This window comes from Salvelinus fontinalis, chromosome 34, assembly GCF_029448725.1.
Source record: "Salvelinus fontinalis isolate EN_2023a chromosome 34, ASM2944872v1, whole genome shotgun sequence".
Classification (NCBI taxonomy): Eukaryota; Metazoa; Chordata; class Actinopteri; order Salmoniformes; family Salmonidae; genus Salvelinus; species Salvelinus fontinalis.
In genome coordinates this window covers 34,810,795-34,823,990 of record NC_074698.1, presented here as the reverse complement: position 1 = coordinate 34,823,990, position 13,196 = coordinate 34,810,795, and the positions used below count along the sequence as shown (strand labels likewise).

The following is a 13,196-nucleotide window of genomic DNA, read 5'->3' as shown; positions in this document are numbered from 1 at the left end:
CATTGTGAATTAATCCAAACAGTAAGATCCACTGGGAAGCAGACAGGGTGGAGAATTAGGAAGTCCCTACGTCTCGGTTAGATCACAGGACATAATGTGGTTCTCTTTGCTGGAAGACTGATCATTGGGATGTCCTGGAAGAGTCATGGTAACATTAGAGGGGAAGGAAGCGTTGTCTTCGTCGTGTGTTCACTGGTTTATACTCCACTGTACAGGTTGTCCCTCTATGTACACAATGTGCATCTGTCTGTGTATCATGTGTAGGTATGAGTGTGTGTACGTCTATGTGTGAGTGTGTGTATGAATATGCCTAGTCGTGCATTATTGAAAGCCCTCCACATGTGGTCGTCTGATCTCAGGGCCTCATCCATAATGCATTGGGGGTGGGCAGGGGCCCCTCAAATACTGTATATGGACTGAACATACAATCCCACTCTGTCACACACACACACACACACACACACACACACACACACACACACACACACACACACACACACACACACACACACAGATCAAGATGGGCCCATTGGTCAGTACGTAGACCTCTGTTTCAGTCTGATAGAATCCATCACACCTTCCTTACCATGGTAGACAGTCATAAACACAGTCATCGATGGGCACAGTAATATTGGTGAGGATTGGAGAGGATACAGACCTTTGGGATTTCTAACTGTACAACAGTTATTTCAACATTAGTTCAATGCTTCAACGTTATTTAAATGTTCTTAAGGTTATTTCAGCGTCTGGTCCCACTCACCCAGTTTAAGCAGCCAGCCCTCCCGGTCTGGGTTAAAGAAGGTGTGTGTGAGATCGTTCCCGTCGTCCTCAGGGATTTTGAAGGGCTCGTTCTTGATGCTGTCATACAGGTTCTGTGGGGAGGAGAGAATAACACTAAGACTTGAGGACAGAGAGAGACAGAGAGATGGAGGAAGGTAGAGGCAGGGGGATCTGATGGGATGGACAGAGAGATGGAGAGGAAGGTAGAGGACCCCTGGGGCAGGGGGATCTGATGGGATGGACAGAGAGATGGAGAGGAAGGTAGAGGACCCCTGGGGCCGGGGGATCTGATGGGATGGACAGAGAGATGGAGAGGAAGGTAGAGGACCCCTGGGGACAGAGAGATGGAGAGGAAGGTAGAGGACCCCTGGGGCCGGGGGATCTGATGGGATGGACAGAGAGATGGAGAGGAAGGTAGAGGACCCCTGGGGCCGGGGGATCTGATGGGATGGACAGAGAGATGGAGAGGAAGGTAGAGGACCCCTGGGGCCGGGGGATCTGATGGGATGGACAGAGAGATGGAGAGGAAGGTAGAGGACCCCTGGGGCAGGGGGATCTGATGGGATCAGGAGTGAGATGGAGGGATGGACAGAGAGATGGAGAGGCCTCGTTGATGTCTCTGTTCACACACCCTGAGTAGGTCCTCTGGAAGGTCTCCTCCATCGTTGATTCCTCTGTTCATGGAGATGAAGCGCTCCACCGCCGGCTTGTCCTTCACGTTGGGGTTGTGGAGGCTGGTGTTCAGCATGATGATGGCAAACGACAGGATGTAACAGGTGTCTGGAGGAAATCACACACACACATACATACAGACACACACAAGCATTCAGGCACACATTTGCAATTTGGGACTCCAACATTGTCATACAGATAGATGCCTGGACACAGTCCCAGAAACAAAAGGTGCTGCCTCCATTACAACCAAAACACTGTTATTGGACACTTGAATATAGGACTGGATGTTTATTTTTTCCCAACACACAATTTATACCCGAGTGGTTGATGGCCAGCTGCAGTGCTCGCAGTGATACCATGACAACTTCTGACAAGATTCTCCGGGACAATAGGATCAAAAATGTAAATTACTGGAGCTTAAAGGACAGGGGACTAGATTCAGAGAGAGAGACATAGACCATGTTAATGACGAGAGTGAGGTGGACCGGCATGAAGGAGTGTGTTGGTCGCTAAGTGTGTGTGTCGCTAAGTGTGTGTGTCGCTAAGTGTGTGTGTCGCTAAGTGTGTGTGTGTGTGTGTGTGTCGCGCTGTGTGTGTGTGTGTGTCGCGCTGTGTGTGTGTGTGTGTGTGTGTGTGTGTGTGTGTGTGTGTGTGTGTGTGTGTGTGTGTGTGTGTGTGTGTGTGTGTGTGTGTGTGAGAACGTGCCTTTGTGCATGCATGTGTGTATGTGTGCGGTGTGTGCAAGCATGTGTGTGTGGTGTGTGCATGCGTGTGTGTGTGTGGTGTGTGCATGCGTGTATGTGTGCGGTGTGTGCAAGCATGTGTGTGTGGTGTGTGCATGCGTGTGTGTGTGTGGTGTATGCAGGCGTGCGCAGAGAGACAATGTGGTCAGAGGCTGGCTGACACAGCAGTAGCACTTTCCATTATCTGTCCTGTTTGTCTCAGAGAGAGAAGACCATGAATTATTCACATCCATCTGCATCCATGTAACAAGCAGCCATCTGCCATGGACATGATGTCCCTGTGAACACACCAAACCCCCTTCACGTAAACACCGCACCAGGCCTGGGTTCACACACCGCACCAGGCCTGGGTTCACACACCGCACCAGGCCTGGGTTCACACACCGCACCAGGCCTGGGTTCACACACCGCACCAGGCCTGGGATCACACACCGCACCAGGCCTGGGTTCACACACCGCACCAGGCCTGGGTTCACACACCGCACCAGGCCTGGGATCACACACCGCACCAGGCCTGGGTTCACACACCGCACCAGGCCTGGGTTCACACACCGCACCAGACCTGGGATCACACACCGCACCAGACCTGGGATCACACACCGCACCAGGCCTGGGTTCACACACCGCACCAGGCCTGGGATCACACACCGCACCAGACCTGGGATCACACACCGCACCAGGCCTGGGTTCACACACCGCACCAGGCCTGGGTTCACACACCGCACCAGGCCTGGGTTCACACACCGCACCAGGCCTGGGTTCACACACCGCACCAGACCTGGGTTCACATGCTATTAGAAATCTTTCAAATACTTTTAGTGTTTGCTTTTGTCTGTCTAGAGTACCAGGTGGGAGGGGTTTGGAGTATTGGGACTATTCTATTGGTCCATAAAGCCAGGCAAGCTCAATCAAGCGCAGATTAAGTATTTTAAATGACTTTGAATAGTATTTGTCATCACCATGACAGGTGGTAACCCTAGCGCTAACAATGCTTTAGTGTAAATCGCCTTGACGCTTCACTACATGCCTGGTACTGAGGTCCAAGCCCGTGGTCCTACCTGTGGACTGGAATACGCCAGGGTTGCACTGGCAGTATCTCTGGGCGAAAGCCTCCATCATGCGGTCGATCTTCTGGGCCTCGCCAGGCAGCCGGAAGCTCCACAGGAACTGTCTGTCAGGGGAGGAGAAAGAGAGGTCAGTCAGCAATACCATCTACCAACTACTAACTTTGGCTAAATACCAAATGGCACTCTATTTCCTACGTAGTGCACTTCTTTTGACCAGTAGGTTGATACACATATCTAGATGACTAAAAGCCTTTGTTATCTACTGATGAGGGTGTGAAAGTGGGACCATTGTTTCTCATGTAAAGTAAGTAAGCCTTGTCTGAGCCAGAACAACTCCTGTTTGCTTTATCTAACTCAGTGAAATGCACTGACAGGAAGTCGCTTGGGTTAAGAGTTTCTGCTAAATGACCAAGATGTAAACGGTCAAAAGTATTGCACTCTATAGGGAATAAGGCTGCCAATTGGGACAGATGTTAACTTGTTGTAGCCATACTAATTTAGCCCTGCAGTTCTCCTGTGTCTTGGTAGATGGGTTTTCTTAGTGTGTCTTCATTTTAACATTGGTGGTGGTGTAACAGCTCAACTACTATCTAATAACTATTGTGTGAAGTGCTGTATTACAGTAGGTTAGGGCTGGTATCAGTGTGTAAGGAAGTAAGTAGCCTTCCACACGTCTTGGCTAATACTAGCTGGAACAGCTCATAGGAGCAGGAGTCTATCTCGTGTTACTGTAGACTGAAGCAGGTGTACAGGTACACTCCCTGGACAGGACCCTAGTCTACTTCCTGTTTCTGTAGTGAGGCAGCTTGATGTACAGGTACACTCCCTGGACAGGACCCTAGTCTACTTCCTGTTTCTGTAGTGAGGCAGCTTGATGTACAGGTACACTCCCTGGACAGGACCCTAGTCTACTTCCTGTTTCTGTAGTGAGACAGCTTGATGTACAGGTACACCCCCTGGACAGGACCCTAGTCTACTTCCTGTTTCTGTAGTGAGGCAGCTTGATGTACAGGTACACTCCCTGGACAGGACCCTAGTCTACTTCCTGTTTCTGTAGTGAGGCAGCTTGATGTACAGGTACACTCCCTGGACAGGACCCTAGTCTACTTCCTGTTTCTGTAGTGAGGCAGCTTGATGTACAGGTACACTCCCTGGACAGGACCCTAGTCTACTTCCTGTTTCTGTAGTGAGGCAGCTTGATGTACAGGTACACTCCCTGGACAGGACCCTAGTCTACTTCCTGTTTCTGTAGTGAGGCAGTTTGATGTACAGGTACACTCCCTGGAAAGGACCCTAGTCTACTTCCTGTTTCTGTAGTGAGGCAGCTTGATGTACAGGTACACTCCCTGGAAAGGACCCTAGTCTACTTCCTGTTTCTGTAGTGAGACAGCTTGATGTACAGGTACACTCCCTGGACAGGACCCTAGTCTACTTCCTGTTTCTGTAGTGAGACAGCTTGATGTACAAGTACACCCCCTGGACAGGACCCTAGTCTACTTCCTGTTTCTGTAGTGAGACAGCTTGATGTACAGGTACACTCCCTGGACAGGACCCTAGTCTACTTCCTGTTTCTGTAGTGAGGCAGCTTGATGTACAGGTACACTCCCTGGACAGGACCCTAGTCTACTTCCTGTTTCTGTAGTGAGGCAGCTTGATGTACAGGTACACTCCCTGGACAGGACCCTAGTCTACTTCCTGTTTCTGTAGTGAGGCAGCTTGATGTACAGGTACACTCCCTGGACAGGACCCTAGTCTACTTCCTGTTTCTGTAGTGAGGCAGCTTGATGTACAGGTACACTCCCTGGACAGGAAGCTAGTCTACTTCCTGTTTCTGTAGTGAGGCAGCTTGATGTACAGGTACACTCCCTGGACAGGACCCTAGTCTACTTCCTGTTTCTGTAGTGAGACAGCTTGATGTACAGGTACACCCCCTGGACAGGACCCTAGTCTACTTCCTGTTTCTGTAGTGAGGCAGCTTGATGTACAGGTACACTCCCTGGACAGGACCCTAGTCTACTTCCTGTTTCTGTAGTGAGGCAGCTTGATGTACAGGTACACTCCCTGGACAGGACCCTAGTCTACTTCCTGTTTCTGTAGTGAGGCAGCTTGATGTACAGGTACACTCCCTGGAAAGGACCCTAGTCTACTTCCTGTTTCTGTAGTGAGACAGCTTGATGTACAGGTACACTCCCTGGACAGGACCCTAGTCTACTTCCTGTTTCTGTAGTGAGGCAGCTTGATGTACAGGTACACTCCCTGGAAAGGACCCTAGTCTACTTCCTGTTTCTGTAGTGAGACAGCTTGATGTACAGGTACACTCCCTGGACAGGACCCTAGTCTACTTCCTGTTTCTGTAGTGAGACAGCTTGATGTACAGGTACACTCCCTGGACAGGACCCTAGTCTACTTCCTGTTTCTGTAGTGAGACAGCTTGATGTACAGGTACACACCCTAGACAGGACCATAGTCTACTTCCTGTTTCTGTAGTGAGGCAGCTTGATGTACAGGTACACCCCCTGGACAGGACCCTAGTCTACTTCCTGTTTCTGTAGTGAGACAGCTTGATGTACAGGTACACTCCCTGGACAGGACCCTAGTCTACTTCCTGTTTCTGTAGTGAGGCAGCTTGATGTACAGGTACACTCCCTGGACAGAACCCTAGTCTACTTCCTGTTTCTGTAGTGAGGCAGCTTGATGTACAGGTACACTCCCTGGACAGGACCCTAGTCTACTTCCTGTTTCTGTAGTGAGGCAGTTTGATGTACAGGTACACTCCCTGGAAAGGACCCTAGTCTACTTCCTGTTTCTGTAGTGAGGCAGCTTGATGTACAGGCACACTCCCTGGAAAGGACCCTAGTCTACTTCCTGTTTCTGTAGTGAGACAGCTTGATGTACAGGTACACTCCCTGGACAGGACCCTAGTCTACTTCCTGTTTCTGTAGTGAGACAGCTTGATGTACAGGTACACTCCCTGGACAGGACCCTAGTCTACTTCCTGTTTCTGTAGTGAGGCAGCTTGATGTACAGGTACACTCCCTGGACAGGACCCTAGTCTACTTCCTGTTTCTGTAGTGAGACAGCTTGATGTACAGGTACACTCCCTGGACAGGACCCTAGTCTACTTCCTGTTTCTGTAGTGAGGCAGCTTGATGTACAGGTACACCCCATAGACAGGATGCTAAACCATCTACTTCCTGTTTCTGTAGTGAGGCAGCTTGATGTACAAGTACACACCCTAGACAGGAGGATAGTCTATCTCCTGTTTCTGTACAGGTGGTACCAGAATAACAACCTATCCCTCAACGTAAGCAAGACTAAGGAGATGATTGTGGACTACAGGCAAAGGAGCACCGAGCACACCCCATTCTCATCGACGGGGCTGTAGTGGAGCAGGTTGAGAGCTTCAAGTTCCTTGGTGTCCACATCACCAACAAACTAGAATGGTCCAAACACACCAAGACAGTCGTGAAGAGGGCACGACAAAGCCTATTCCCCCTCAGGAAACTAAAAAGATTTGGCATGGGTCCTGAGATCCTCAAAAGGTTCTACAGCTGCAACATCGAGAGCATCCTGACTGCTTGCATCACTGCCTGGTACGACAATTGCTCAGCCTCCGACCTCAAGGCACTACAGAGGGTAGTGCGTACGGCCCAGTACATCACTGGGGCCAAGCTTCCTGCCATCCAGGACCTCTACACCAGGCGGTGTCAGAGGAAGGCCCTAAATATTGTCAAAGACCCCAGCCACCCCAGTCATAGACTGTTCTCTCTACTACAGCATGGCAAGCAGTACCGGAGTGCCAAGTCTAGGACAAAAAGGCTTCTCAACAGTTTTTACCCCCAAGCCATAAGACTCCTGAACAGGTAATCAAATGGCTACCCGGACTATTTGCATTGTGTGCCTCCCCCCACCAACCCCTATTTTACGCTGCTGCTTCTCTCTGTTTATCATATATGCATAGTCACTTTAACTATACATTCATGTACATACTACCTCAATTGGTCCGACCAACCAGTGCTCCCGGACATTGTCTAAGGACAATGCTATATCAGGAGGATCATGACAACGTTAGGTAACTATAGGACAATGCTATATCAGGAGGATAATGACAACATTAGGTAACTATAGGACAATGCTATATCAGGAGGATCATGACAACGTTAGGTAACTATAGGACAATGCTATATCAGGAGGATCATGACAACGTTAGGTAACTATAGGACAATGCTATATCAGGAGGATCATGACAACGTTAGGTAACTATAGGACAATGCTATATCAGGAGGATAATGACAACGTTAGGTAACTATAGGACAATGCTATATCAGGAGGATCATGACAACGTTAGGTAACTATAGGACAATGCTATATCAGGAGGATCATGACAACGTTAGGTAACTATAGGACAATGCTATATCAGGAGGATAATGACAACATTAGGTAACTATAGGACAATGCTATATCAGGAGGATCATGACAACGTTAGGTAACTATAGGACAATGCTATATCAGGAGGATAATGACAACGTTAGGTAACTACAGGACAATGCTATATCAGGAGGATAATGACAACGTTAGGTAATTATAGGACAATGCTATATCAGGAGGATAATGACAACGTTAGGTAACTATAGGATAATGCTATATCAGGAGGATAATAACAACGTTAGGTAACTACAGGACAATGCTATATCAGGAAGAGGTTGTGATATAAGTCTGTGCTCTGGCTCTCCGGAGAGTCAGAGACGTTTTGAGTGTGTGTGTGTATGTGCGTGTGATTTGTAGGAGCAATTTGTACGGGGAGGGAGGTGGTTATAAAGCCCCACTAGGAGGCTCTTACCTCAGGGCCTGGACCAGGTTCAGGTCGGTGAATTCATGGAGCTGCACAAAGTCATGGAGGACCTGGAGGTTGAACTCATCTCTGCAGGGAAAATAATAGAATATGTTTAGTAATGATTTTCTGAAATCATTGTTCAATTATTTGAGTGTAGAGACACAGACACAAAAAATGACAAACACACACACATTTAGACACACAGCCAGACACACACGCACATACACACGTATGTATATGCTCACACAATCAATAAAAACTGGGGGAGGAAAACACACACACACACACACACGGTGACACCTCTATCATGACATCACTCTTCTTGACATCTGTGGCCTTTGGAGTTAGTGATACTCCCCCTGAGATAGACAGGAGGCCTCCCAGGACCTATCCCTGACAGGGTCAAAGCCAGCTCTGCCCTGGGGGATTCCTGACCAATCAGGGAGAGCACACACAGTCTGCCCCTCCCCCACTGGAATCAGAAATCTCTTCATACCAATTGGACAGAGCAGAGCATCCATGACGGTATCTGGGTGGTGTTCATGCCCTAATAAACACAACTCAGCTCTCCACTTCCTGGTCTGGCTTGTCGACTAGCCGACCACACCCAGGCCGTAGCACTATAAGGTAGGCAATGCACCCAGGGTAATAACACACACAACGCACAGCCATTGGGTGTTGCCTGTTTTGTGGCTTTGAATTAATATAAAAGATGGTATTTCTTCAGGAGAAACTCAACTTTGACAGTTTTTTCAGCTTCAACCAACATTCCAGGATTTTTAGGTACTTAACATTATTTAGAATGGATGAAGTGGAAATCAAAGTCAGACGGACTGTGAAGGAATCAACGTCTCTGTTTCGAAGTCTGAGGGTCTAGATGTGGATCTAATAAAGGCTGTTGGGGGAAAAGGGCGTTGGGGGAAAAGGGCGTTGGGGGAAAAGGGCGTTGGGGGAAAAGGGCGTTGGGGGAAAAGGGCGTTGGGGGAAAAGGGCGTTGGGGGAAAAGGGCGTTGGGGGAAAAGAGCGTTGGGGGAAAAGGGCGTTGGGGGAAAAGGGCGTTGGGGGGAAAAGGTTGTTGGAGGAAAGGGGATGTGCCTGACCTGACAGAGGAAAGTATGTGATCTGGAAATGGGACCTTTGACAGGAAAGAAGTGACGTCCTTCTGAACCACATAACACACAGACATACACACACACACCCCGACACAACCACATAAAGAGACGTAGCATGCATCTTGCCCCCCACTGACCTCTCCCCAAGGTAGTCTCCGATGGCGGTCTTGTTTAGCCCCTCCCCCTTGTACAGGAACTGGGCGATGTCATCGCTGGTGTGCTTAAGCAGGTCGTTCTCAATCAGGAACTTAATCCCCTGAGAAAATACAACATACACCCCGTGTCAGACCCTCGTACAACGGGGGCGTTCCAGGTCGTATTGTTTGTAGCCGTACAGTGCATATCAAAAGATTGAAATCATATTTTAGCTAAATCGGGGGTAACCCCGACCGGGATTCCAACACGGGTACGATCCATACCATAATGTCAAGAGGATGGAACCTCCTGATTGATGAGGTTGCTAGGCGTTTGGTTAAGGTCACTACAATTGTTATTGTGGTTCGTGAGATGTCAAACACTTCTCCACACATTGTCAGACCTGAGAGTTGACTCAGTGGTAATGCAAAAAACCCACAACCTGGAACAGCACAAGTATATCAAACCCACAGGACACATTCAGAATGTCTATTTCCCTCCAATTCAACTCTGAACCTGGAAGTCAGTTGCACTGCTTTGTTTCCTTGTTCCCCTCTAACCAGGGACTGATTTAGACCTGGGACACCCGGTGGGTGGAATAATGATCAGGTAGAACAAAGAACCAGCAGGCCCCGGACCTCGTAGGATAAGATGTGAATAACCCTGGGCTGAGATTCCCAAAAGCATCGTAGCACTAAGATCATCTTTGTGCATTTAGTTTCAATAGAATGAAGAAGATGTTCGTGCTACGATGCTTTTGGGAAACCAGCCTGGTCTATTTGATACTCACCTTTTGGGAAACCAGCCCTGGTCTATTTGATACTCACCTTTTGGGAAACCAGCCCTGGTCTATTTGATACTCACCTTTTGGGAAACCAGCCCTGGTCTATTTGATACTCACCTTTTGGGAAACCAGCCCTGGTCTATTTGATACTCACCTTTTGGGAAACCAGCCCTGGTCTATTTGATACTCACCTTTTTAGGGTCCATGTTGAATTTCTTTCGGCCCATAGCCACTTGCTTATTCCTCTGCATGTTTTTCCTGCAACATTAAATCAAATAGAATCAAATTGTATGTCACATGCGCGGAATACAACAGGAGTATCGTGAAATACTTACAAGAACTTAACCAACAATGCAGAGTAAGAAAATATTTGCTAAATAAACTAAAGTAAAAGAAAAAGGTAACACAATAAATAACAATAAGGAGGCTATATACAGAGGGTACCGGTACTGAGTCAATGTGAGGGGGTACAGGTACTGAGTCAATGTGAGGGGGTACCGGTACTGAGTCAATGTGAGGGGGTACAGGTACTGAGTCAATGTGAGGGGGTACAGGTACTGAGTCAATGTGAGGGGGTACCGGTACTGAGTCAATGTGAGGGGGTACAGGTACTGAGTCAATGTGAGGGGGTACAGGTACTGAGTCAATGTGAGGGGGTACCGGTACTGAGTCAATGTGAGGGGGTACAGGTACTGAGTCAATGTGAGGGGGTACAGGTACTGAGTCAATGTGAGGGGGTACAGGTACTGAGTCAATGTGAGGGGGTACTGGTACTGAGTCAATGTGAGGGGGTACAGGTACTGAGTCAATGTGAGGGGGTACAGGTACTGAGTCAATGTGAGGGGGTACCGGTACTGAGTCAATGTGAGGGGGTACCGGTACTGAGTCAATGTGAGGGGGTACAGGTACTGAGTCAATGTGAGGGGGTACAGGTACTGAGTCAATGTGAGGGGATACCGGTACTGAGTCAATGTGAGGGGGTACAGGTACTGAGTCAATGTGAGGGGGTACCGGTACTGAGTCAATGTGAGGGGGTACAGGTACTGAGTCAATGTGAGGGGGTACAGGTACTGAGTGAATGTGAGGGGGTACCGGTACTGAGTCAATGTGAGGGGGTACAGGTACTGAGTCAATGTGAGGGGGTACCGGTACTGAGTCAATGTGAGGGGGTACAGGTACTGAGTCAATGTGAGGGGGTACAGGTACTGAGTCAATGTGAGGGGGTACAGGTACTGAGTCAATGTGAGGGGGTACAGGTACTGAGTCAATGTGAGGGGGTACAGGTACTGAGTCAATGTGAAGGGGTACAGGTACTGAGTCAATGTGAGGGGGTACAGGTACTGAGTCAATGTGAGGGGGTACAGGTACTGAGTCAATGTGAGGGGGTACCGGTACTGAGTCAATGTGAGGGGGTACAGGTACTGAGTCAATGTGAGGGGGTACAGGTACTGAGTCAATGTGAGGGGGTACAGGTACTGAGTCAATGTGAGGGGGTACCGGTACTGAGTCAATGTGAGGGGGTACAGGTACTGAGTCAATGTGAGGGGATACCGGTACTGAGTCAATGTGAGGGGGTACAGGTACTGAGTCAATGTGAGGGGGTACCGGTACTGAGTCAATGTGAGGGGGTACCGGTACTGAGTCAATGTGAGGGGGTACCGGTACTGAGTCAATGTGAGGGGGTACTGGTACTGAGTCAATGTGAGGGGGTACTGGTACTGAGTCAATGTGAGGTGGTACAGGTACTGAGTCAATGTGAGGGGGTACCGGTACTGAGTCAATGTGAGGGGGTACTGGTACTGAGTCAATGTGAGGGGGTACTGGTACTGAGTCAATGTGAGGGGGTACCGGTACTGAGTGAATGTGAGGGGGTACTGGTACTGAGTCAATGTGAGGGGGTACCGGTACTGAGTCAATGTGAGGGGGTACAGGTTAGTCCAGGTAATTCAGGTCATATGTACATGTAGGTAGGGGTAAAGTGACTATGCATAGATAATAAACAGAGTAGCAGGAGTGTAAAAAAGGGGGTCAATGCAAATAGTCCAGGTAGCCATTTGATTAATATGAAATGAATTAGAGATACATTATTATTGTATTCCCCATCTGTGATACTGCCAGGGCTGGTTTCCTGGATACCAATGAAGGCTAGTCCTGCACTACAAAACACTTTCAGTGGAGATATTCCATTGAGCATGCTTTTCAGTCCAGCACTATGCTTAATCAGGGTCTGGGAAACCAGCCCCAAGAATAAGTGTTTGTGTGATGCCATGTAAATATAAACTTTGTCTAAAGAGTGAAAAAGTAGATTGGAATTTGTCTTTTCATTTCAAATCACACACATTGATCTCCATGATCTATTTACTCATCTCACATTGGGTCAATATTATGTATTCATTCACTTATTAAAATAATACTTTCATGAATTGAACATTGTCTCATCAGCTTGGCAGTTAAAACTGCTCCAATGGGCCACTGATGACAACATTCAAGATGAAATGGTGACTCAACAATAAGCATGATGGGAAAAGCCCATTTCTCAGACCTGGAGTGTCGAGAGGTCAAAGTCTACTCCGTCTTCACTGTCACCATGCTTACGTCACCTTGCCCCGGCTAGCCAAAGGTCACCAGACTTCCTCTTTGATTCATTATTTCTCCCAGCATTCCTTTGGCTATTGTCATTGGGAACTAGAGTTCTCCCCAGCGTCAGTTATAACAGATGACCACTATTGAACCACGGCCCATTTCCAAAGCTACAGGAGTTGGTTATTCCCAGAAAGAAAAACACCAGTTTGCCCAGCTGATTGTCTTTGACACATGGATAGATAAAGACTCAGATGATTCTGAATTCCAGCTCTTTATACAACTTAGTAAATGGTCAGAGCAAACAAAAGGGCATGTCTGAAAAAGAAGTGGGTGGTGGAATGGGATCCCCCTCAACTTGAGTACCCCACGGCCCACACTCCAAAGTACCCCTTCACTTCTTCCCTCCCTAGGGACCCTCCATTGTCTGTTCTACCCAAACACCTCTGCATTATTGAATAGCCCCCGGCATCACGGTGGGCGTGG

The 13,196-nt window shown here is 48.4% G+C and overlaps 1 protein-coding gene across 4 annotated transcripts in view; it reads right to left on the bottom strand.

Moving 5' to 3' along the window:
* Nucleotides 1-13,196, bottom strand: part of cyth1a (cytohesin 1a) — a 121,768-nt gene that overhangs the window by 20,505 nt on the left and 88,067 nt on the right. For 3 of the 4 annotated variants that reach the window (XM_055898578.1, XM_055898577.1, XM_055898579.1), the window contains exons 4-9: nucleotides 10,322-10,388; nucleotides 9,349-9,467; nucleotides 8,106-8,186; nucleotides 3,257-3,369; nucleotides 1,412-1,560; nucleotides 760-872 (exon numbers count right to left, since the gene is read on the bottom strand). In XM_055898578.1, coding sequence (XP_055754553.1) covers nucleotides 760-872; nucleotides 1,412-1,560; nucleotides 3,257-3,369; nucleotides 8,106-8,186; nucleotides 9,349-9,467; nucleotides 10,322-10,388 — 642 coding nt within the window. The remainder of the gene's footprint in view (nucleotides 1-759; nucleotides 873-1,411; nucleotides 1,561-3,256; nucleotides 3,370-8,105; nucleotides 8,187-9,348; nucleotides 9,468-10,321; nucleotides 10,389-13,196) is intronic. The other variant, XM_055898576.1, reaches the window with a different exon arrangement.